At 42.1% G+C, this 27473-nt stretch overlaps 1 protein-coding gene across 11 annotated transcripts in view; it reads right to left on the bottom strand.

Annotated features, from left to right (window-relative positions):
* Positions 1-27473, bottom strand: part of RIMS2 (regulating synaptic membrane exocytosis 2) — a 982185-nt gene that overhangs the window by 27274 nt on the left and 927438 nt on the right. Inside the window, exon 1 of one of the 11 annotated variants that reach the window (XM_077493152.1) lies at positions 15428-16039. The exons of the other annotated variants lie outside the window; for them this stretch is intronic. Coding sequence (XP_077349278.1) covers positions 15428-15569 — 142 coding nt within the window. The 5' untranslated portion in view covers positions 15570-16039. Of the gene's footprint in view, positions 1-15427; positions 16040-27473 lie in introns of those variants that run through there. 11 annotated transcript variants of the gene reach the window in all.

Here is a 27473-nt window from a genome sequence, read left to right as displayed (position 1 = left end):
CCAGAATGAGCCTGTCTCTGAGAACTGAATGTCTATAATAGCAGAGCACTCTCAGTAGTAAGAAAATGGCCTGTCACCTTTCAGTAGGAATCATTATTCTCATTCATGTGTGTATTTTATTAAGTTCCATATACAAAGCAAAGTAGAAGGAAAAACGTGGCACCATATTGTTTACGTGGAACCGCTCAATAACAGGCTCAGATCAGGTTTAGCCCTATACTGTATTAAGGACCCCACGCTAGCCGGGCAACTCAAATATAAAGATGATAAAAGAAGCCACTGCTGTTATCTCCCTCTGGTCATATGGCAATAGGCCAAGAAACCAGCCATGTAATGTGGTCTACTGAAGGGGTAAGACCATTGTCAGCCATTAAGCTAGAATTGTCCGGTCATTTGCTCTGCTTGTATTCTAACCCTCCTTTTTACTAAGATCACATGATTTATTTGACAGCATTTAAATATGAGACCATAAGCAAAGGGAGATTGAAGCCGTGGTTTCTGCAGGATGCATTTTTTTTTTCTAGTACTTAATTATCACCTATTCATTTAGTGTAGGCTCAAGGTGGAAAAGGGTCTTTCATTTGAAGCTGCAGTAAATCTGGTCAATTAAAGCGGAGTTCCACTCAAAAGAGGAACTTTCGCTTATCCGTCTTCTCTGGTGCCACATTTGACACCTTTCAGGGGGGATTGGGTAACGGGTACCTGTTTTTGAAAAGTTTGCCCCCCCTCTTCTCCTTCCTCCGCACAAATAAGAAAGCACAAGTGCGCTTCGAGAATGCGCAGTAGGGAACTGGCTGTGAAGCCAAAAGGCTTCACTGCTGTGTTTACTTACCAGGAATGGTGGGGGCAGCACCTGACAGCCGATCCGCTGGGGTGCCGATATCTCCGGCTCCCTGGACAGGTAAGTATCCATATATTAAAAATCAGCAGCTACAGTATTTGTAGCTGCTGACTTTTAATTTTTCATGAGGGGGGGCTGGACATCCACTGTAAAGTGGTTGTAAACCATCATTTGTAATTTTTACCTACAGGTAAGCCTATAAGGCAGCTTACCTGTAGGTAAAATTAATATCTTCTAAACCTGTATGGTTTAGGAGCTATTCACTTTGCATGCAGCTGCTGATGACAGTGACGCATGTGCTCTGAACGCCTAGATAAAGGTCCAGCTGCTGGACCTTGTCGGGAAGAAGACTCCCACGCACATGCGCCTGAGTGATGTCATCACGTCTCCAGGCACTCACAGCAATGGGCCAGCGAACCCGGAAGAAACACCGAGGGTAAAATTTCAACTCCCTCGGTGTGGACCAGGCTCTGATACGGGGGCTTTGATCTAAGGTAAGTATTTCATAATGAGCTAGTATGCAGTACATACTAGCTCATTATGCCTTTGCCTTACAGGGTTTTTTTTTTTTTTTTTAGATGTGTGGGTATACAACCGCTTTAAGGTAAGCGTATGATGATTTAAAAAAAAAAAAGAAACATCTCAATTTTTTCCTATAAAAGTTATGCCTGCCCAGCCTCCACCTTCCTCCCAAGCCTTTTTATTAGTAGTTTTATATAATGGTTAGCCTCATGACCAACTGGAGTGGTTCAGGAGATCAGAGGAAGCACGGCCAAGGCCAATGTTTAAAGGATAAGTCAAGATCAGGGCCAGGACAAGGGGTGGGCAGGAGGGGAAGCTGCCCTGGGTGCAATGGTTTACTATAGGGATGGGGGCATCTTCATTGTTACAATGCTGTGCAGTATGGCATCTTTGCCCAAGGTGCTGGATGGCCTTGTCCCAGCACTGGTCAAGATTTTTAGGTAGGGTCTACTGATCATTTCAACTGATGGCGGTCACTGAAGATAAACTCTGTATATCATTATACTATAGGTATTGTTCTAGAAACTTTTGACATCGTGATATTGTACTGTAGCTTTCTATGGTACACATTCAAGTCTCTATGTACTACATGGAAACAATCGTGCATTTGCCAGATGAACTCCAGAAAAACTGCTGCAGGTAGAGCTTACTGCGAGGAAATAATGCACATGTTATGTATTCATTTCCCAGCACAGAAGCTTCCACAGATACAAGCACTAGACAATATTTCTTTGAACCGATAGACATCTAAGATAACTGACTAAAGGAAGTCAATATACCCCAGGCTATACTTTGATCATTGTGTGTCTGCTATTACAAAACTCCAATTGTCTTGTGCGGTCAATGTCCTGCGTCACGCCGAGCCACACATACACCTTATTATAAGGAGATGAGCTAAATATGTGGCCACAAATCCTTCATCAATGACAGTCACAGTGTAACAAATAAACCAGGTCAATGGTACGATTGTGTATTTCCTATAGTTATATAGCACCAACATATAATAAAGCACACTACAGAGTACAAGGAACCATTCACATCACTTCCAGCCAACATTACAGCCCAGTGCCATATACACTATATACATACTATTTACAACGTTTCCCACCAGTATGCGTAAGGACACTGAATGACCCAGAAAAAAAAAAAAGAAAATAATTCAAGTCAAGATCACTTTTTTCACATTTCATACTGTGAAAGTGTATAGAGCGTGACATATCCAGTGCCAGGTACAGGGAGAATTGACTTCACTTTGACAGAGGACAGTGGGGGTTATTTACGAAAGGCAAATCCACTTTGCACTGCAAGTGCACTTAGAAGTGCAGTCCCTGTAAATCTGAGGGGTAGATCTGAAATGAGGGGAAGCTCTGCTGATTTTATTATCCAATCGTGTGCAAGCTGAAATGCTGTTTTTTATTTTCCTTGCATGTCCCCCTCGGATATACAGAGACTTTACTTCCATGTGCACTTTCAGTGCAATTTCAAGTGCGCTTTGCACTTGTAGTGCAAAGTGGATTTGCCTTTTGTAAATAACCCCCAGTGAGTACATGATGGCACTGCATAGGGGAGAATGCAACTGAATGAGATGGTGGTGACTGAAAAGTGACAATGATGGAGGCAAAAATTACTGCATAATGACACTGCAAAGAGTGACAATGACTACATTTTGGAATGCATGGGGTAACAGTGACTTCACAATGACACTGCATGGGGTAACAGTGATTGTGCAATGACACTTAGTGGGGTGAAAGTGACTACACAATGATACTTATGGTGGTAACAGTGATTGCACGATGACACTGCATGGGGTGGTGACCACAAAATTATACTGCATTGGGTGACAGTGACTGCATAGGGTGGTGACCACACAATGATACCGCATTGGGTGACAGTGACTTCATAATGATAATATAATGGGTATCAGTTTCTGTGGCAATGTACATTAACCGCTCTTTAAAGGCTTCTATTGCCGGATTACACCAGTTTTTATAAAAAATGTGTAACCACCTCGAGAGATCATCACCAGAGGAGTTACGTAATTCCAAGGTAGCAGTAATTCCCATGTCATTTTGTTGGCTCCTTAAGAGGAAGCAATGAAGGATAAGGACTCTTTATTGAATATTGCCATTAGACAATCGGTCTATATTGCGTCCGATATAATTGCTGTGTTTTGGGGGCTTGTCATGCTATGTCTATGGCATTTCCTGTAATCATGTTCTTACAAGTAATCTAGACAGTTTATAGAGCCAAGACACTGTAATCATCAGTCACTATTATCTTAATAAATCCTGCCCAACAACACAGGGAAAAAAAAAACTACAAGCTTTAATAGCTATCAAACTGAAAACAGTAGCTATATTGTAAGTATGGGTGGATATTTTCCATACTTTTGTATTTACTCCCCTTCCCCTGCCATCTTACATTGAGACTGATTATTAATGTGTACAACTTATTAATTATAGATATATATATATATATATATATATATATATATATATATATATATCTATAATATACCTATATATAGATATATATGAAGCATCTGCTCCTGATGAGTGGAGGTCATCCACGAAACACGTTGAGCTATGTTGGTGACACTATCATGTTTACAGTCATGATCATTCCATCAATTTTATTCTGTTTTATTGCAAAATGTTGTAACAATCATGCACATTTATATATGTATTGTGTGATACATGGGTTGTGTCTGACATTATTATTATGGATTATTATGCTATAGTATTATGTTTTGGTTGTACACATCGTATATGGAATACATTTTTATTCTATTATACTCTTTATGTGCATTGTATTGAAATTTAGTAATTACAGTTATATAATAAACTGGTCAGACACAATTTGCATCACAGTGCATGCTTCATACAAAGTCCCAAAACTCTCTCTTCAGTGAATGTGTGGCAAGTTATCCTTGCTACCTTTGACTTACATATGGAAGTCAGTGGTCTTTTAACCGCTTGCCGATTGCCGTCTGTATATATACGTCGGCAGAATGGCATGGCTGGGAAAAGTAACGTACCCGTACGTTACTTTGAATTTCCCGCAGTGCATGCCTGCCGCAAGCTCCGTGACCGCGGGGATACCTGCGATCGTGTCACGGAGCTGAAGAACGTGTTTACACCAGCATCTTCCCGTTCTGCCTAATGACAGGATACTAATTGTCTCCTCCTTGTCATCGGAAGCAGCGATCAGTGTCGTGTCACTGCTAGCCCATCCCCCAGACAGTTAGAAACACACCCCAAGACACACTTAACCCCTCCCCGCCCCCTAGTGGTTAACTCCTTTACTGCCAGTGAAATTTTTACAGGAATCAATGCAATTTTATAGCACTGATCGCTGTATTAATGCCAATGGTCCCAAAAATGTGTAAAAATTGTCCGATGTGTCCGCAATAATGTCGTAGTTACGATAAAAATCGCTGATCGCTGCCATTACTATTTAAAAAAAAAAACGTATTAATAAAAATGCCATAAATCTATCCCTTATTTTGTAGACACTATAACTTTTGAGAAAACCAATCAATAAATGCTTATTGTGATTTATTTATTTTTTACCAAAAATATGTCGAAGAATACGTATCGGCCTAAACTGACGAAAAAAACATGTTTTTATATATATATATATTTTGGGGATATTATTGCAAAAAGTAAAAGATAATAATTTTTTCAAAATTGTCGCTTTTTTTTGTTTATAGCGCAAAAAATAAAAATCGCAGAGGTGATCAAATACCACCAAAAGAAAGCTTTGTTTGTGGGAAAAAAAGAACGTCAATTTTGTTTGGGTACAAAATCACACGACCGCGCAATTGTCAGTTAAATCTACGCAGTGCAGAATCGCAAAATGAGCTCTGGTCAGGAAGGAGGTAAATCCTTCCGGGGCTGAAGTGGTCAACTGGCCATGGCTTCTGGTGCCAAAGAAGAAGCCTAATGATATTAGGGCATTCACGCAGTCTGTGCCACGCCGCTGATGTCTGTCCATCAGTCCATGGGCATTTTGCGTTAAAGCCTGCATCCATCATTCTGATATTTGGGTATCATATGCCTATCTCCCCATTACCAAGTATGATCTCTATGCTGAAAGTACTTTAAAAAGAGCTGCAGATTTTTTCTGCACTATAACAATAAACACATAATATACACTCACCGACCACTTCATTAGGTACACTACACAGGTGGTCAATTGCTTGGTAATGCAAATTGCCAATCAGCCAAATTTCATGGCAGCAACTCAATGCATTTAGACGTGGTGAAGACGACTTTCTGAAATTCAAACCGAGCATCAGAACGGGGAAGAAAGAGGATTTAAGTGACTTTGAACGTGGCATGGTTGTTGGTGCCATAAAGGCTGGTCTGAGTATTTCAAAAACTGCTGATCTACTGGGATTTTCATGCACAGCCATCTCTAGGGTTTACAGAGAATGGTCAGAAAAAAAGAAAATATCCAGTGAGCGGTAGTTGTGTGGATGAAAATGCCTTGTTGATGTCACAGGACAGAGGAGAATGGGCACACTGGTTTGAGATGTTAGAAAGGCAACACTAACTCAAACAACCACTCGTTACAACCAAGGTATGTAGAATACCATCTCTGAACACATAACACATCGCACCTTGAAGAAGATGGGCTATAGCAGCAGAAGACCAAACCATATGCCACTCCTGTCAGCTAAGAACAGGGAACTGAGGCTACAATTCACACAGGCTCACCAAAATTGGACAATAGGAGATCGGAAAAACGTTGCCTGGTCTGATGAATCTGGAATTCAGCTGCGACATTCAGATGGTAGGGTCAGAATTAGGTGTAAACAACATGAAAGCATGGATCCATCCTACCTTGTATCACCGGTTCAGGCTGGTGGTGTAATGGTGTGTGGGATATTTTCTTGGGACACTTTGGGCTCATTAGTACCAACTAAGCATTGTTTAAATGTCACAGCCTTCCTGAGTAGCTGACCATGTCCATCCCTTTATGACTACAGTGTACCCATCTTCTGATGGCACCTTCCACCAGGATAATGCACCATGTCACAAAGCTCCAATCATCTCACCACTGGTTTCCTGAACATGACAATAAGGTCACTGTACTCCAATGTCCTCCACACTCACCAGATCTCATCCAATAGAGCACCTTTGGGATGCGGTGAAACAGGAGATTTGTATCATGGATGTGCAGCCGACAAATCTGCAGCAACTGTGTGATGATGTCATGTCACTATGGACTAAAATCTCTGAGGAATGTTTCCAACATCTTGTTGAATCTATGCCATGAAGAATTAAGGCAGTTGTGAAGCCAAAAGGGGTTCCTACCCAGTACTAGCAAGGTGTACCTAATACAGTGACCGATGAGTGTATGTACAATAAGAAAGAAAAATACATTTAAATGAATTTGCTGAAAACAATACCTAACCATCTACAGCTAGGATCTATTCTACATTGCTATCCGATCTGATCAGACCCCGTGCCTCGTGTACAGCTATATTTGATATTGTAGATAATGACCTCATTCAGCATGATGGTGACAGTGCACAATACAGCAAGGACAAGGAGAACAGCGAGAAGCAGCTCAGGATTTATGAACCACTCTGTATATCTTCTAATAAACCATTCAGTCCGGGGAAGAGCCAGATCTGCTGTAACTTGGGCATTCTGTACCATTAGCACAATGCAGTCTGTGCCAATTCCAAACATCCTGAAAGCGCAGAGCTATCAGGCACCACTCTAAAGTTTAATGATGATAACAAAAAGCTGAATTAAATCAAATCTAACAATCAATGTAAACTTTATATGGCTTTATCTACGTGGCTTTCTGATACAGTGGTGGCTGCATCAGTTTAACCACTTAAGCCCCGGACCATTTTGCAGGCCAAAGACCAGAGCACTTTTTGCAATTCGGCACTGCGTTGCTTTAACTGACAATTGCGCGGTCATACAACGCGGATTCCAAACAAAATTGATGTTATTTGATCACCTCTGCGGTTTTTATTTTTTTGTGCTATAAACAAAAAAATAGCGACAATTTTGAAAAAAACATAGCATTATTTTTTACATTTTGCTATAATAAATATCCCCCAAAAATATATAAAAAAACATTTATTTCCCTAAGTTTAGGCCGATACGTATTCTTCTACATATTTTTGGTAAACAAAAATTGCAATAAGTGATTATTGAATGGTTTGCGCAAAAGTTATAACGTTTACAAAATATGGGATAGTTTTATGACATTTTTATTAATATATATTTTTTTTACTAGTAATGGCGGCGATCTGCCATTTTTATCGTGACTGCGACATTATGGTGGACACATCGGACATTTTTGACACATTTTTGGGACCATTGTCATTTATACAGCAATCAGTGTTATACAAATGCACCGATTCCTGTGTAAATGACACTGGCAGTGAAGGGGTTAACCAGGAGGTGGCAGTGTAGGGGTTAAGTGAGCCCTGGGGAGTGTTTCTAACTGTGGGGGGGGGGGCGTGGCTGTGTTGTACACATTACTGATCTCTGCTCTCCTCTCTTTTCTCCTGGTTATCTAGCCAGTAACACACCTCCTGTAGAGTGCTATACAGTTCCCTGATGCCTCTACACTGAGAACTGTGAGATTAAAGACAGCTGATCACTCAGTTCTCAGATCCGCTCTGAGCAGAGAGTGGTGACTGCCAGAACTAAGTGCACTCCTGTGACACATTGAAGTATGGCCAAAAAGAGCTTTGGCCATGCTTCTCCTTTAAAGTGGTTGTAAACCCTTTACAACCACTTTATCCTACAGGCAAGCCTATAATTAAGAACCAGCAGGGTTTAGGAGCTATCCCCTGTATTTGCATGAGCCAACATCATCGGCACATGTGAACTTAAGCAAACTGAAGCAATGGCGCTTATGTGCTGTTGCTTCAGTTATACTGTGCCATTACCGGCTGCTCCCACGTGCATGCGCTGGAGCGAGGTCATTGCGGCTCCGGCCAATCACATCGCCAGAGCCGCCATACCCGGAAGTAACCTCCCGGGAGAGATGTCGCCCACCGGAGCGGTGAAGGAGGACCGCTGCGGGGGCTTCGATCTCAGGTGAGTAATTCATAATGAGCTAGTGTGCTATGCACACTAGCTCATTATGCCTTTGTCTTGCAGGTTTTTTTTTTTTTGGGGGATTTTTTTTTTAAGCGTTTACAACCACTTTAACTGCTATATCTACAGGAGAGCTTGTTTTTTTAAAAATCAACAGACTTACTGGCCACATCACCAAGTGAAAATAAAAATGCAGCCACCACATCTAAGAATTATTAGGCTGCAATATAATAAATGTTTGCTTTAGGGTTTAATACTGTGGAAACTGTGAATATAAAAAGCAGGCAGAGGAAATAGGACTAGTCACAATTACTGCCTGTGGTGTTCCTGCAGCTGATATTTTCCCCATTACTAACTTACCATTCCTTCTTCTACACTATGTCTCTATGTAGCTTTTTCTTCTTAATGTCAAAGCCTCCAGCAAGTAAAACAGTGAGTAGTACAGTAGTGACATCACCAAATCCCACTCAGACCTCCGAAGACGTCAGGGGCATCAGTGCCTTGGATCTCACACTAAACATACAGCTATGAGGCTACAGACCAGGGGTGCCTAGGCACGCTCACATATCTGGAAGTGTTCTGCTATTTCCAGGAGGAATTTAAGACAAAAGGTAACTATAGGATACTGCTTAGGTACAGTTATCAATTCTAAATGTTCCTTATACCATAGTAAATAAAGCAAATTTGAATTCAGGTCCACCTAAATGTGGAACTAAACCCTCCTATCATTTTCAGCCAAGAAAGCTGTCATCTTGGCCTCAGTTTTATCTGAAACTACCATGAATGCTGCACATGTGATCAGTTATGACACCAGCCATTCAAAGGTTTGACAATTTGGTTGAGAGCACAACCAATGTGACACTTACATTCTTGTGTCGGGCATGTAACTGCTTTTTGAAACTGTTATATCGATGAGTTTAGTTTAAAGTGCTCTCTGAGGATATTGGAATTCCAGTTGGTCAAGACTTAGAAATCAGGGAGAGTTATGCCCTGTAGACACTAGCGGATTTTCCGTTGGAAAAAAATAGGATGTTTTTTTCGACGGAATTCCGCTCAAGCTTGTCTTGCATACACACGGTCACACTAAAGTTCTCTGAACTTTCGACAGTCAAGAACGCCGCGACGTACAACACTACGACAAGCCGAGAAAATTAAGTTCAATGCTTCCAAGCATACGTCGAATTGTTTCCGAGCATGCGTAGGAATTTTGCACGTCAGAATTTCTACAGACGATTGGAATTTCCGATCAGAACCTTTTCAGGCCGAAAAATAGAGAACCTGCTCTCAATCTTTTGCTGGCTGGAATTCTGCCCGCAAAAGTCCGATGGAGCATACACACGATCGGAACTTCTGACCAAAAGTTCACATCTGACTTTTGCTGGCAGAATTTTGGAGCGTGTGTATGGAGCTTTAGGCTCAGCTCACACTGCTGCGACTTGGGATCCGACTTGTGAGACCCAAGTCACATGACATGTGAAATGCTATGTTAGTCAGTGAGAGTTGTCTTAATTAGTGCTTCTGAAGTCACTCCGACTTTAGAAAAGGTTGCTGTATTACTTCAATGCGACTTGTCCGACTTGATCCCACAGACTTTAATGGAAGTCTCCTCCAAGTTGGATCCTCATCTATATTGACGTCATTTGGATCTGACAGTACATGTAGATTACCCAAGCATTCCCGAAAGTCGCTTCTAAATTCGCACCAAAGTAGCACTCAAGTTACCAGCAAGTTGCCAGGAAGGTTGCAGGGTAGATCGCAGTAGTGTGAACCGAGCCTTAGGCCATAGAACAAAACAAGTTTAGAGTTATACCTTATGGATAAGCCTGGGTGGAATAAAAACTGCTGCATTTAAACTTTTATTTTCCAATTTATTGAATTGTATATTTGGGGAAGCACAAAGCCTGAAGATAACAGCAATAATTCATAGTCATTATTAAAAATCTATTTTTGAGGGATAGGTGAAACTTGACTGTCTGCAGGATGCCAATGTACAGAACTGATTTTATACTAATGACATAAGATGCTCGATGAACAGTACTCATTTTAATACCTTAAAGTAGTACCTTCCCCCTGTCCTCCTTATTTAATTAACGGGAGTGATTTTAGATAACTACTGCCAAATAAATACGGTACATAAAAAATGATTTTGGTTGCCTCATTTCTCACAGTGTCTCCGTATGCTAATACCCTATGGGTAATATATTTACTTATTAAATGTCCAAGCCAGCTCACGATCTATATGCTCTCATTTGAGATAGATCCGGAGTGCACGATCTGTGTGCTCTTCTATGTTGTCAAAGTTGAAACTACACATTAACCAGCACAGACATAATATTAACTTAAATTCTAAAGCTAATCCATTTAAAAGGCACGTACTAGAAAATTTGAGTGGTTGAAATGCATAACGCATGTAGCGGAATAATACGTGTTTTCTGGAGATTGACTTTTATGTGCACTTTGTGTTTTAAGAAGGAAAGTTTGGGGCAATTTATAAAGAGTTAATAAGGAATACATTGGTTCCCCCTCCTGGCCAACGGCGTGAGCATTAGTTCCGATGTTTGAATAGGTTTAATGTTCTGGTTCAAAGGACAGGACAGGTGATGTGTGATTTAATGAAGCCTTTAGCTTGTTCACAATGGATTTGATAAAGATCGTTGTTTTTTGTACCTTCCACTGTTTTTTTTTTTTTTTTTTTTATTAAAATCAGAATGTTTAAGTACAAAACAGAGCCAGTTGGGCATACCTTGGCTCATAGCACATATACAAAAAAAATATAAAGGGAAAAACAACTAAAAACAAGGTACTCTAGGTGATAACATCACCACTTACCTTCCACTGTTCAAATAGAATATAATAAAGGATTTTGTTTTATATTCCAGCTGTGCTGATTAATTTGTAGTTTCATGCATATTTACCTAGTATTGGGTATTTAGGTGAGATAAATTAGTAGACGCAGAAGCTATCAATATCAAACAACCAAGATGATTTTGTTGGGCTAAAAAACAAACAAATGTTTCCAATAAAACCACGGCAATACAAATTTATATAAAAGAGCAAAGATGTTTTAATGACACACAGCTGCTAGTTTTAAGTGGAACTAAAGTGTTGGACTACATTCATTTTGGAAAGTTGTGATGAAACCCAACAGAATTTCTTACAAACCTCACAGCCAGGGGCCATAAACACAGATCATAAAGCTACAAGGGGTTCCCAGCCCACACCAATCCTAAATATGAATATAGGCACGCTTCATTGCAATGTCTAGAATTAAAAATTAAAATGCTTATGATCAGCAAAATACAAATTTTTCTCACAAATGTGGTGGAAATGTTCTCTATAACGCAGTACTGGCCACAAACCAGAACACTGCGACATATACTTTGGGCAGAATTGCACCTCTTCAATTTTCTTATTTTGCAACATGACTTAGCAGTTTAGGGCTTTTTTATGAAACAGACAATTTTTTCTTAGACTTTTTCAGAAAATTGTGCTTTTTCTATCATATATTTAAACAAAAAGTAATAAGTGTGTAAGTGCAATACACAAAAAAAAGAGAGAAAATAGCCAGGTTCTAAAAAATTGGCCAAAAAATGGTAATTCAAATGATAGAAAAATTGTTTATCTTATGATGGTTTTCTCTAGGAAATTGGGATTATACCAGGAGGGTAGTAAAAATGATTGTAAAAACATTTTCAGCATAAAGGGAAAAAAAAAATCTTTAGAAATGATCGAAATCTAAACAAATTATTTTGTTTTATTATCGGTCTCTGAATATGGCAAAAATTAGCAGTGAATGTGCACCAAAAATATGTTACCCAGGGCCCTTTGCTTGTAATTAGGACTGTCACAAGTATAGAGCGATTTCCTACTATAAACACAGCAAAAAGTATTCACACAGCATAAATGTAAACTAATAATAATAATGAGAATAATTCTATAACCAAAACTAAAGCCAACAGAGATGACATAGCATATGTTCTGTGTTCACCACAAATGGCCCTCTACACCAAATATTTCAGTTGAGGTAGATACTGCAGGGATGTACAAACTTTTTATTTTTTTCTATTTTCTATCTCTGGAATCTAATGATGAGGCTTATTTACTAGAGAAGACTTCTTCACTACCATAGTCTACGCTCATTTTAAATATCCAACCAGCTGGATAATTTAAATATATATATATATATATATATATATATATATATATATATATATATATATATATATTATAAAAATATAAAATTAATGACCACCTGAACCTGTCTCAATATAGAAATACCTGAACCTGTCTCAAAGTAGAAATTGCCCCTCAATTAGGAGATTGTAAAATGACCACAGTAGTCATAATATGTATCTCACACAGCATAAATGTATAATATATATATATATATATACACATACATACACACACACACACACACACACACACACACACACACACACACACACACACATATATATATATATATATATATATATATATTTATTTATTTAATATAAAAAAATTATATATATATATATATATAATTATATATATATATATATATATATATATAATTATATATATATATAATTATATATATATATATATATATATATATATATATATATATATATATATATATATATATATAAATATATAAAATGAATGACCCCCCTGAACCTGTCTCAATATTTGAAAGGAACATATGATAGGGTGGAAATTGTCCCTCAATTAGGAGATTGTAAAATGACCACAGTAGTCATAATATGTATCTTTCTACTCTATGTGATATTAAAGCGCATACAGAAGTCAGATGTATATTTTGTCTAGGTCTGACCATGTGGTTGATCGGATGGAATTATTAACACTAGTGTATGGATACATTAGGTCGGTGATGATGTTCTCTCTTATTATTCATGTAATCGATAACATAATACGCCACAAAAGTCCCTATTTATACAAAAGTATATATCCTTTAGTCCCTATCTTTGGTAAAACCGGATATGCGATCACTACGTAGTTTTCAGTATAGCAACAGTGTTTCTAAAAATGTACTATGCTATACATCCAATGAAGGGGATTATCATCATCACAAATGAATCAGCAACATGATCTGGAGTCTACATTGTGTGAATCGGACAAAACAAGTGTATTATAATAAATATAATTATAATATCAATGAATTTATAGATGCCGCTAATTATTCTTGTGCCAGTTCTGTGAATTTAACGATACAAAGAAAAGAAAACAGGCAGACTTAGTACAGAGAAGAAATGATGGTTTCATGAAGGAACCTCATTTGTAAAATTAAACCTGAGCATTTAGCATGAATGCTACCAAAATGTAGATCCCAGACATGTCATTACTACATTTATCACATTGATATTGTCCTGCTCTGTGCTGCATCCCATCTGTAAAGCAGAGTTCCATTTTTTGGGATGCAATAGGTAAACTTAGTTTTAAGTTGCCATATGACAGCTGATGATGTAATGACATTTCTATGTAATATGTAGTACATTTGGTGCTGATGAAGAATATATTTGCAGCTCCATATCTCCAAATTCATGCTGGTTAGCAGAGGTAACAAAATAATGTAATATTTTATACGGAATTAGGAACAATGAAGGTCTCATCCAATTCAATCCAACCCACAAATCTGTTACCCACTATGTAGGTCCATACAGAAAAATATTTTTATTTTACTTTTATCTTATTTTTTATTGATCATTTTACATCATCCAAGTCACCCAAATCTAAAACTTTGCTACTCACTGGAGGAGATTTACTAAAACTAGTGCACTCAGCAATCTGGTGAAGCTGTGCATGGTAGCCAATCAGCTTCTAACTTCAGCTTCTTTTATTAAGCTTTGACAATAAAACGTAGATCCTGATTGGTTTCTATGCAGAGCTGCACCAGATTTTGCACCATATAGTTTCAGTAAATAACCCCCCACTGTGTAGAAGCATACAGAAAACTATTTTTATTTTATTGTACTTTATTTTATTCTGTAGATGATTCTAAATTGATGTATGAAGCTCTTACAACTAGTACAGAACAATTCTCCTGACTGCTTGCCTTACCGGTGTTATACAATGACGGCTAATAGAGAGGCTCAGCAGGGTAATTATAATTAGAATAGGAACAAAATGTGTTGCCCAACACATTTTATTCATATTCTTGTTTGTGATAATATCTCACTAAAGTGGTGCAGCTGTACAGATGATTATTTATTGTCACAAGCGCAGTTTATTTTTTGTTTTTAATTATAATTAGAGGCTCCTATATGCTGCATTTAGCCTGTGCCTTACATTGTTACCGCTGTCACTGTCATTTCCAGGGACATATTACAGCAGAAGCAGGACACTTATCCTTTGTTTTTGAAATGCAAGAGGTAAATGCTATCACAGCATTAAATGATTTAAACTACATTTACATTAATTTAAATTACAAAGAATTTTTGCTGCCAATTCAAATATTAGATATTGATTAATTAACCAGCTGAGAGATGAATGGCGAACATTTCATGCGACATTTATAAAGGAAAAACAGGGACATTATTATAGAGATAGCATGTACTGAAAATCAGGGACATCAGGGGACAAAAATGTCAAAGGACAAATAACCAAAGCCTGTGTCTGCCCATGGAAATGAGAGGCAGGTGACAAATTTGTTTTACGCATTTTTTCCATCAGTTGCCGATGGGCAGCCAATCACATCATAGATGGCAGCCAATCCTCAACTTCAGGGACAGATCTAGATTTGGAAGATGTGTCCCTGGAAATGTCCCTATTTAACGTTCTACACAACCTGAATTATTTTATGCATGCTATATTGCTTTCCACCCTTTTATTTATTTCTAGGTTTTCTATAAAATATCTAACAAATCTTCACAAAGACAGTTTTTTTTGGGGGAAACCAATTTTGAGCACACACCAGAAAGGGAAATGCAAAAAAAAAAAAGGAAAAGAAAATGTCCGGTCTCCCTGAAACGGATCACCTGCTCACCTTCATCCTCCTCCAGCGAATTCATACACGGGAAGTATCCGGCTAGTGCTTCGAAGGAGGCAGACAGGCTGCTGCGGCTCTGGGATCGCTGCATTCGGAGCCCCGCTGCCCTCTCCCGCTGCTGCCTCTGCTCCCTGCCCATCTTGGACGAACCCCTGTACGAGATCCGAGGCAGCTTGGCGGATGACGGAGGGGCTCAGCAGGTAGGAAGTCTGGGAGCTGCAGATCCCCTGCTCTCCGTCCAACGGCCTGCTGCCAATCCTTCGCGCTCCTTTTAGCATCCGCTGCGTCTTGGGCATTCACTTTGCCAGCAATCCACCGGTGCCTGCTCTGGGTGCAGCTGGTACACTGTGATCTCTAGCTGGTAGCTTTGGTGAGTGCTGTACTTCTAGGAGGGTCAGATGAGGATCACAAGGGATGCTGAGGATCAGATAGGATGGCAGTGTCTCTACAGATGTGCTGTGCTTGGCATTGCACACTGTGCGGCTGCTTCTCCTCTACAAACACATGCTTTACCTCCAGCTAGTGTCTGGCTCAGTGCGCTCAGCTCCTGCCTCTTCTCCTCCTCTCTGGTACCAATCAGCGATCAGTGCCGGAGCTATGAGCCAGCCATGCACTACACTCATCTCCCCCCTCCCGTTTCTCCCTTTAACTGACTTCCTGTTGGTCGCTGGCTCCGGCAACAAGTCTCCGTGTGCCTGGAAATGAGATGCTGAGTCCTTTCCAGTTACCAGGAGCCCTGCTGCTGCCACTGACACAGCAGAGAGACAAGAGGTGTATGGAGGGATGATGCTGCACAAACAATCCAGTTGTGAACATTGCTAAGGTTTGCTGCAGCCGCGCTAAAGACAAAATGTCAGGCAAAGTGTGATGGCCCCCTGCCTAGAAGAGCCCATGGTGACAATAAACTCAAAGACACTGTAAATAATAATAATAATAATAATAATAAATAGTTGGCTAGCCCAAAATGCACAACCAGGCAAAACATTACAAAACCATTAAAGATCATTTAAACTTGCAAAAAAAACAGTATTGTAACAACATTAACCCTTTCGCCGCCAGAGCCGGTTTTGCATGTTTTTTTTTTGCACACATTTAAAAAAATATTTTAGGCCTGATAATTGCATAAACCCCCAAAACTTTATATATTTTCTGAAAGCAGACACCCTAGAACAGGGATATGCAATTAGCGGACCTCCAGCTGTTGCAAAACTACAAGTCCCATCATGCCTCTGTCTCTGGGTGTCATGCTTGTCGCTGTTAGAGTCTTGCTATGCCTCATGGGACTTGTAGTTATGTAACAGCTGGAGGTTCACTAATTGCCTATCCCTGCCCTAGAGAATAAAATAGTGGTGGTTCCAAATAATATTGACACAAAGGTCTAGGAAACACACACTGTCAGTAGAAATGACACTTAAGTTAATTTAGGGGCACACAAATGCAATAAATTACCCAATTTTTTGGTAAAATCTAAAAAAAGTGAGGTTACACCAAGCAAATAGATACCCAACATGTCAAAACTTAAATTTACATGCACCCGTAAAATCTAAAACAAACTTCAATACACTGCAGCAGTTACTGGAGGGGCGTGCAAGTAATCTGGCACCTAAAGAAGCATAAGACTGCTTGTATTCGACAGCCAGAAGATGGCTCGTCAGGCTGCAGATGCTGGGATTGTGTGTAACCTCCACCCCCCCCCACTTTCAGGTCCATATGACGCATTGACCTGGCAGTGAAAGGGTTAAAGGTGAACTTTGGGCACAAAAAATTTACTTTTAATATCTTCCTCATTCCACTTGTGAGCAAATGTCATTGCAAACCCAGATGTTACCTTGTAAAAGCAGCAGTGACACATAGCTCCCAACTGTCCCTGATTTCGAGGGACTGTCCCTGATTTGGAACAATGTCCCTCTGTCCCTCTTCCCCCCTCATTTGTCCCTCATTTTGGTCTGATCTATATAGTTGTATAAAAAATGCACTTTTAATCTTTCAAAAAGTGTTTCCCAGTGTTAAACCTTTCCTCCAATTTCTAAATTGCTGCAATTGTACATTTTAGAAGCCAATATAAAGGAATAGTAGTGGTAAGAAAAAACCCTTGTGAATTTAATTAACTTTTTTTTTGGTTAATTCTCCATTAAAGTGGTTGTAAACCCATGGGTGAAAAAAAAAAAAGCAACCTGCAAGGCAAAGGCATAATGAGCTAGTATGCATAGCATACTAGCTCATTATGAATAACATACCTGAGAACGAAGCCCCCGAAGCGGTCCTCCGTCTTCATGTCCACCGCTGCCATGGATCCCGGAGTGACTTCCGGGTCTCGCAGCTCCGGCACTGTGATTTGCCAGAGCAGTGATGACGTCACTCCTGCACATGCGCACAGGAGCCGACACTCACGGCATATCGCCGCGATCTGCGACCTGCCCAGTACGCCGCTGTCTACGGCGCATGCGTCGTAGACAGCGGTGGCTGTCTTTTTGTAAATATCTCCTAAACCGTGTAGGTTTAGGAGATATTTCTTGGACCTACAGGTAAGCCTTAATCTAGGCTTATCTGTAGGTCAAAGTGGTTTGTAAGGGTTTATACCCACTTTAAGGGGGTGTGGCAGGGGGCATGTCCTATGCCTACATACTTTTGTTAGTAGGTGTCCCTCATTCCCATCTCAAAATGTTGGGAGGTATGGTGACATTATCACCAACATAGTCTATGCAGCGGGAAGAGCTGTGGGAGGGACTCAGTAGGGTCCACCCACTACAGGCTGCCAGCAGAAAACTACAGGAGGGGGCGGAGACAAGACCAGTCACTCTGCACAGGGAGAGAGAGCAGAAGTGAGCAGTCTTTATTACAGGAAGATTCCTGCACAGAGGTAATATCCCACACTGGATTACTGCACAGATCTGGAAGAAATACACAAATCACTCCAAGAATCAAGGGAGAATACACACACCTCTTGTATTTAGACAGTATTTGCTTATCCTGAAGTTCAGTTTTAGGGACCCAATCACAAGCCTTGCTCAGCTCAGTCCCAATCTAAAGACAAGGACATTTTTCTTGTTTTCTATTAAGCTGCATTGAGGTGGTGTGCTCTGAAATAACGACTGTATGTAGTACTTATTTCCAGTAGCAACACTGCTATAGTGAATAGAACGGAATAAAGTGTCACTTGTGAATTTTCAATAACGTTTGAAAAAAGAAAAGAAAAAAAGAGTAAACAGTGCGTTGTGCTGGGACTGATGCATCAGCACTGTTCCCCAATGTGTAGACAGGTGCAGTCTATTTTCTCCACAGCAGCTGGTGCTCGACCACAGCCTCATCGCAGAGGGGGAGGAATTCATAAGGATCCTAGTTCCTCTATGGCTTCCTAGGTGACATGGCAGCTTTCTGATTGGATGTTGGTGTCCCATGTGACTATGGCAGCCATCTTTGGTCAGGTAGAGATTATTTAACCACTTGCCGCCCGCCCATTGTCAAATGACGGCGGCAAAGTGGCTTCAAAATCCTGACTGGACGTCATAGACCGTCCTCAGGATTTTGAGCCGCTGCGCCCAGGGGGGCGCACATCGTGGCGATCGTTGTTACGGGGTGTCAGTCTGACACCCCGCAACTACGATCTCGGTAAAGAGTCTCTGGCGGAGACTCTTTACCACGTGATCAGCCGTGTCCAATCACGGCTGATCACAGTGTAAATAGGAAGATCCGGTGATTGGCTTTTGCTCACTCGCGTCTGTCAGATGTGAGTAGAGGAGAGCCGATCGGCTGCTGATCAGCACAGCCCCCCCGAGGATGCCCACACTGGACCACCAAGGATGCCACCAGACAACCAGGGATGCCACCAGACCACCAGGGATGCCCAGCACCAGGTATGCCACCCTAGACCACCAGGGATGCCAGTCAGTGCCCACAATGGATGCTAATCAGTGCCCACAATGGATGCCAATCAGTGCCGCCTATCAGTGCCCATCAGTGAAGGAGAAAACCTACTTATTTATAGTTTTGAAACTGAAACAAAACAAAAATATTTTTTTTCAAAATTTTCGGTCTTTTTTTATTTGTTTAGCAAAAAATAAAAACCGCAGAGGTGATCAAATACCACCAAAAGAAAGCTCTATTTGTGGGAAAAAAATGATAAGAATTTAATTTGGGTACAGTGTAGCATGACCGCGCAATTGTCATTCAAATTGCGACAGCGCAGAAAGCTCAAAATTGGTCTGGGCAGGAAGGTATTTAAGTGCCCTGTATTGAAGTGGTTAAGACCCTCTGTGCACATTTCATTTGTGGCTAGAGTAGGGACAGGTCACCCATCTGTTAGGGACAGTGCTTAGCTTCAGTGAGAGGTTCCTGAGGGGAAGGGAAAGTACAGGGACATGCCATTCTTCCTGGAAACCTGCCCACTTGGGTACAGACTGGCCAGGACACATTCTACTCCTCGAGACAGATGCTGTTTTCACACCTGTGACCTTCTGCTGCTGACTCCTTGCTGTTATATCTGTAAGTGCTCCTGGTTACATAGTTAGTAAGGTTGAATAAAGATACCCGTCTACAATTGTCCCTATCCCTGTACATCGCACACTCACATCGGTCCCTACCCTCAAGGAGCCCACAATCCAAGGTCCCCATTCATATACTAGGGCCAATTTTGGACAGAAGCCAATTAACCTACCTGCATGTCTTTGGAGTGTGGGAGGAAACCAGAGCACCCAGAGGAAACCCATGCAGGCACAGGGAGAACATGCAAACTCCAGGCAGGTATTGTCGTGGTTGGGATTCAAACCAGTGACCCTTTTGTACTGCTAGGCGAGAGTGCCAACTACTACACCACTGTGCCACCCGGTTGGGATTGGGATTGTTGTGTTTTGCTGAACTTTAATTACAATAAATTCCTGTTTCTCTTCTTCTGGATTCTGAGTGTTTTCTGCTGCGGCACAACACTGCACCTACCCACAAGTGAACAGGCGTTTAGCGGGGCTTGCTGGTGTGAACAATCTCTAAAGCTAAAACTTAATCAAGTTGGTTTCTGGTTCTTTCAGTCATGGAGGCTCACCATCACAGTATACATGGATGGGACAGACCATTAAATACTGGCAGGGTTGTTTACAATGATCAGCTTTTACTTGTAAAACTTGTGACCCAAGAGAAAAAAGAAAACTATTTTCTGTAACCGATTATAAAGTAGTAGCTGGAGTTCGGCTTCAATTTGTTAGTGTATTTAAATCTGATAGTACATCTAGCACTACCCTGACCCCAGACCGACTATGTTGCTGTCCAAATGTTCCCCCTTGTGCTCCTTCATCCAGAGTGGGATCACTAATATGGGAGGTGGGATACTGGACAGATCACCAGGTGAAAACAGAGGGGAAAGTGACGTCACTTCTGGTTTCAGATGCACCCATTCCTGGCCAGTAGGGATGAGCTTCGTGTTCGAGTCGAACGTACGTTCGACTCGAACATTGGCCGTTCGGCGAATTCCGAACGTTTTGGCCGTTCGCGTCAAAATTCGAGTGACGCGCGCGCGGACCACAATGCACTGCGTTGGCGCAGTGCATTGCTGCCCGATGATTGGCCAAGCATGCACTGTGACCCCGCATGCTTGGCCAATCGCAGCGCCGGCAGCGAGGAGAGCCATGATTGGCCACAGGCATCCTGCCTGTGGCCAATCATAGCTCAGGCTGTGTAGTGCACGCCCCACACTATATAAGGCCGCCTTTAAGGCGGCCTCCTGTAGTGTGTTACTTTGCATCTGAAGCAGTGGGTGTTCTGTGTACCTTCAACACAGTACACACCAATCGTTTTTGGCTGATTTCCTATCTTGCTGCTGTGTAGTGGTTTTTGTCTGTGCCCTGACTGCAGCATACACCACTATATTCACCTCACCTATATAGCTAGTGATCTAGCTTTAACCACTTAACAACTGCCCATTGCCGATTAACGGCTTCAGGGCGGTTGTTTAACTCAGAGAGGCCGTTAATTAACGGCCTCCCAGAATTCTGCTCTCGCGTGCCCCGAGGTGTGCGCACTCGAGAGCATCCGTGACCGCCGGGTCCATAGGACCCGGCGCATCACGGTAAACGGCCGCTCATAGCGGCCGTTTACCACGTGATTGCTCCGTCAAATGACGGAGTGATCACTTGGAAACAAACCGGCGTCATGTTATGACGCCTGTTCCTCCCTCCCCTTTCTGTACCGATCGGTACAGCGGAGGGGAAAGAGATCGGTGTCAGCAGCGATGTGGGCTGCATCTGCAGTGCCCACATCGCTGCTCACCGAATTTAACCCCTCAATTCCCTGCCAATACTCTGCAATACCAGTGCATACTCTGCAGTACCCTGCCATTACTCTGCAGTACCCCGCCATTACTCTGCAGTACCCCGCCATTACTCTGCAGTGCAGTACCCCGCCATTACTCTGCAGTACCCCGCCATTACTCTGCAGTGCAGTACCCCGCCATTACTCTGCAGTGCAGTACCCTGCCATTACTCTGCAGTGCAGTACCCTGCCATTACTCTGTAGTACCCCGCCATTACTCTGCAGTGCAGTACCCCGCCATTACTCTGCAGTGCAGTACCCCACCATTACTCTGCAGTGCAGTACCCTGCCATTACTCTGCAGTGCAGTACCCCGCCATTACTCTGCAGTGCAGTACCCTGCCATTACTCTGCAGTGCAGTACCCCGCCATTACTCTGCAGTACCCCGCCATTACTCTGCAGTGCAGTACACTGCCATTACTCTGCAGTGCAGTACCCTGCCATTACTCTGCAGTGCAGTACCCCGCCATTACTCTGCAGTACCCCGCCATTACTCTGCAGTGCAGTACCCTGCCATTACTCTGCAGTGCAGTACCCTGCCATTACTCTGCAGTGCAGTACCCTGCCATTACTCTGCAGTGCAGTACCCCGCCATTACTCTGCAGTACCCCGCCATTACTCTGCAGTGCAGTACCCCGCCATTACTCTGCAGTGCAGTACCCTGCCATTACTCTGCAGTGCAGTACCCCGCCATTACTCTGCAGTACCCTGCCATTACTCTGCAGTGCAGTACCCTGCCATTACTCTGCAGTGCAGTACCCCGCCATTACTCTGCAGTGCAGTACCCTGCCATTACTCTGCAGTGCAGTACCCTGCTATTACTCTGTAGTACCCCGCCAATACCCCGCCAATACTCTGTAATACCCTGCCATAAATTGCCATACCCAGCCATACTCAGAGATACCCAGCCATACTCGGTGATACCCTGAAATACCCAGCCATAGACGCCCCCCACCCCTCACCGCCCTCCGGTGCTTCTACCAACTCGCCAGTACGATCAAAGCCAGAATCTTTTTTTTATTTTTTATTTCAGGCTTCCCAGCCTAGAGGTGAGATGTGGTGTCATATTGACCCCCCAGATTTCACTGTAAAGAGGACCTGTCACCCCATATTCCTATTACAAGGGATGTTTACATTTCTTGTAATAGGAATAAAAGTGATCAAAAATATATTTTTGGGAAAAAAAATGTCAAACTAAAATAAATAAAGTAAAATGAACAATAAAAAAATAAAATAAAAATTAAAGCGCCCATGTCCCCATGTGCTCGCATGTGCCACACATGTGAGGTATCGCCGAGAATGTTAGAGCGAGAGCAATAATTCTAGTCCTAGACCTCCTCTGCAACTCAAAACATGTAACCAGTAAAAAAATATTTAAAGCGTCGCCTATGGGGATTTTTTAAGTAGCGACGTTTGGCGCCATTCAACGGGCATGTGCAATTTTGAAGAGTGACATGTTTGATATCTATTTACTCAGCATAACTTCATCTTTCACTTTATGCAAACATTGGGCTAACAAGTGGTTAATAATAGAGCTTGCAGTCAGTAGTGTTAGGAGAGTGCGTGCTGTCTGCGTGCTCTGTACCCAGTACATACCGCTATAATATAGGGCAGGCCCCTACTTTCAAACATCCAACTTACAAACATCTCCTACTTGCAAACGCAAGGAGACAGCAGCAAGTGAGATGAAAAAAGATGGACGACAAAACAAATTATACAGGGGTGATAACCCTTCCCTATGTTTTCCAAAAAGCTTAAAGATAGTTTTTTTGACTGGAGCTACACTTTAAAAATGTACCGGTTGAAAATGACAAACAGATTCAACTTAACACAACAAACCTACACAGTCCCTGTCTTGTTTGCACCGCCTGTATACTGCTGTTCTGAGTATATAGGGCCTGGGGGCCACACGCATTTCCTTTTTTTAATATGGGTACGGGGTTCCCCTTAATATGCGTACAAGACCCAAATAGGCTGGTAATGGGCAGGGAGGGCTACCCATGCCATGTTTCTCAATGATTTTCAACCATATTGCAGGAACCAGATATAACATTAAAACCGCAAGCAGTTTTAAATGGTGTTATTTCCGTTTAATGTCATTTTGTGCAGGGACTGTTCTAAACACGGGAAACACGTGGCACTTCACAGGCATACTACAGACACCCCGCAGGCACCATATTTAAAGGAATATTTCACTTTTTTTTTTCACTTTAATCGTCATTAAAATCAGTGCTCCCGCCAAAACGGTAGTTTTTAAAACTTTTTTTTGCAGTGACCCATGTCCCCTGAGGCAGGAGTCAGGTCGCCAAACCCTTTTTAGGACACTATCTTGCATATTAGCCGTTAAAATGAGCACTTTCCAATTCGAACGTTCGAGTCCCATAGACTTCAATGGGGTTCTAACGTTCGTACCGAACGCGGGGGTCGTTCGCAAGTTCTGGTGCGAACCGAACCGGGGGGGTGTTCGGCTCATCCCTACTGGCCAGTAACGCCAGGAGACACATCTAACCAAGCCAATCTGTGTTTGGTTAGATTGTGTGAAGGGCAGGGGAGACATTGGGGTCTAATAGACCCCTAATGTCAACATAAAGAGTACCTGTCACTTGCCTAATGCTATCACATAGGGGTTTATTAACCTCTTTGTGATAGCAATCAAGTAAACATAAATCTAAAAATAAAAGAAAAAAGTTAAAAATAAAATAATAATAAAATATATAAAAAAATAAAAATTCCCCAAACCCCCCTGTAGTTTTCGCAAACGCAAGCTCGGGGCGTGAATGCGCATGTAAACCACAGCTGCACCATACATGTGACATATTGCCGCAAACATCAGAGAATAATTTTAGCACAGGAGCTCCTAGTTAAAGTGGTTGTAAAGGTACATCTAAAAAAAACAAAAAAAAAAACCATGTCTATACTTATGGGAACCTCTTTTTTTCGCGTCCCGTCGGCGCTCCTGGCTCCTCCTCTCTGGCTAGTGCCCCCATGAGAAGCCGCTTCCTATGGGGGCAGTCGTGCATGCCTCTGCTGCGTCCATTGACACAGACAGCCCCGCCCCTCGCTTCCTTGTCACTGGCTTTGATTGACAGACCTGGGAGCCAATGGCTTCCGGTGCCCCAGCAAAGCCAGCGAGTGTGGGCAGAAAAGATCTGCAAACCTGCACGACGCTGGAGCAAAAGGGGTCTCAGGTAAGTAAAGGGGGGCTGGGGGGGGGGGGGGTGATGCTGACACCTAAAAATGTTTTACCTTAATGCAAGGAATGCATTAAGGTAAAAAAAACGTTTAGACTTTACAACCCCTTTAACTCTAAATTTATGAGCTATAAAGGCTTTTAAAGAGTCACCTATGGGGATTTATGGGCACCATCATTTTTGGGCGATATCGCGGGAGCATGCAATTTTAAAAGGTTTGTGAACCCATTTGTAAAAGTGTATGCCAATCCCTCTATTAGAGGCTGGCATAGCACACTGTGTTAAGCATTTTTAAAAACGAGTACTGTAAATACTGATTTCCAGCTGTCTTGTGGCCGGTCACATGACTCGCGGACACTTTGCAGCTCTGATGGATGGCTTCTGTGGGAGGAGCCGTGATCTCACGCCGACATCAGCAGGGGAGATCACATTGCCGCTTGGCCACGAGTCACGTAACCGGCCTGAAGTCATCTGAAAATGGGTATTTACAGCGCTCGTTTTTCAACATGCTTAATACAGTGTGGTATGTGGTGAGGGGCTGGCAGTGGCTGAGCGGAGACAGAGAAGGGGGTAACAGGCAGGAAAGAGGGGGGTGAGGGGGGATAGAGGAGAGCAGAGCAGGGCAGCCTATCATAGAGGGAGGCAGGGCTGGTGCAAGGATTTTTGATGCCCTAGGCGAAACTTCATTTTGCTGCCCCCCTTGGCCCCACCCCCTTTGCCCTGCCCATGTTTACCCCACCTTTTTAATGAAGCACCCATCAAATGCAGCCTCACCAGCGCTCATTAAATGCAGCCTACCAGGGCCCATCAATGCAGTCTATCGGTGCCCATCAATTAATGTTTGCTTGCTTCCATTCATTTGAGAGTCGGGACACAGACACAGTCTTCCGCCTCCACCTGCTGATGCTGAGACTTAGTTGCTTGCTGCAGAGAGACGAGAGCAGGAACACCAGTGGCTGGGTGCCCCAGGCAGCAGTGCGCCCTAGGCGGCTGCCTAGTTTTCCTAGCGGTAGCTCCAGCCCTGGAGGGAGGCACTTTGAGCATGGTGACCAGGGCGGAGCAGCCCTGGTTATTGTGGTCTGTTTAGAGAGGCCATACAGGAAGTGGCATATTAAGGTTTTTTTTTTTTTACACTTTAGAGGAGGGCAGATTACACAACACAAGCACTGTGCTGTTTAATCAGCTTCAAGGGACCAGAATATGATTATTTTTTTGGGGTTAACAAACACTTTTAGATAATAGGTATCTATTTACTCTATGCAAACTCATCTTTTATAATAGGTACTATATGGTGTGGTTTTGCACTAAAATTAATTTTATTATCTTTGTTCCTGAAAATTTGTGTTTAACTGCTTGCCGACCACCTCACGCCGATATACATCGGCAGAAGGGCTCGTACAGGTAGAATGACGTACCTCTACTTTAAGAGGCGACCAGCGGCAAGCTCCATGAGTCGGGTCGCGGGTCCCGTGGACTCGATCACCGCAGGAATACCCGCGATCGCCTCACGGGGAGGAAGAACGGGGAGATGCTAATGTAAACAAGCATCTCCCCTTTCTGCCTAGTGACAGTGTCACTGATCTCTGCTCCCAGTGATCGGAGCAGAGATCAGTGACGTGTCACACACAGCCACGCCCCCCCACAGTTAGAAACACGTCCCTAGGACACACTTAACCCCTACGCTGCCACCTAGCGTTTAACCCCTTCACTGCCAGTGTAATTTACACAGGAATCATTGCATTTATATAGCACCGATTGCTGTATAAATGACAATGGTCCCAAAAATGTGTCAAAAATGTCTGATGTGTCCGCCATAATTTCACAGTCACGATAAAAATCGATGATAGCTGTCATTTAAAAAAATAATTATTTATTAATAAAAATGCCATAAAACTATCCACTATTTTCGCTATAACTTTTGCGCAAACCAATCAATAATCCCTTATTATGATTTTTTTTACTAAAAATATGTAGAGGAATACGTATCGGCCTAAACTGAGGAAAAAAATGTTTATTTTTTATTTTTGGAGGATATTTATTATAACAAAAAGTAAAATATAATGGGGGTTGTTTACTAAAGGAAAATCCACTTTGCACTGCAAGTGCACTTGGAAGTAAAGTCGCTGTAGATCCGAGGGGGATATGCAAGGAAAATAAAAAACAGCATTTTAGCTTGCACATGATTGGATGATAAAATCAGCAGAGCTTCCCCTCATTTCAGATCTACCCCTTAGATTTAAAACGAATGCACTTCCAAGTGCACTTGCAGTGCAAAGTGGACTTGCCTTTCGTAAATAACCCCCCAATGCGTTTTTTTTTTTCAGTGTCTCTGGTTATTACTTTATAGTGTTGGCAACCATGTCTTCTCCAACCCACTCATGTGTCAAACATACATCCAACATAGAACACTCTCTGCTAAGCTTCTACAAGCACACGGCATATAGGAAGTGCCTAAAGATTGAGGTCTAGATAATAATTCCCCAGATGGTATGTACAGATTGCACACATTCTGTACTATGTGATTTGTGTGATATTCATCTCATGTTCACTACAAT

Source organism: Lithobates pipiens, unplaced genomic scaffold, assembly GCF_037356315.1.
Source record: "Lithobates pipiens isolate NorthernLeopardFrog02 unplaced genomic scaffold, aLitPip1_a1.2 Scaffold_19, whole genome shotgun sequence".
NCBI lineage: Eukaryota > Metazoa > Chordata > Amphibia > Anura > Ranidae > Lithobates > Lithobates pipiens.
The sequence above is the reverse complement of the archived record's forward strand: the minus strand, read 5'-3'. Positions and strand labels throughout refer to the sequence as shown.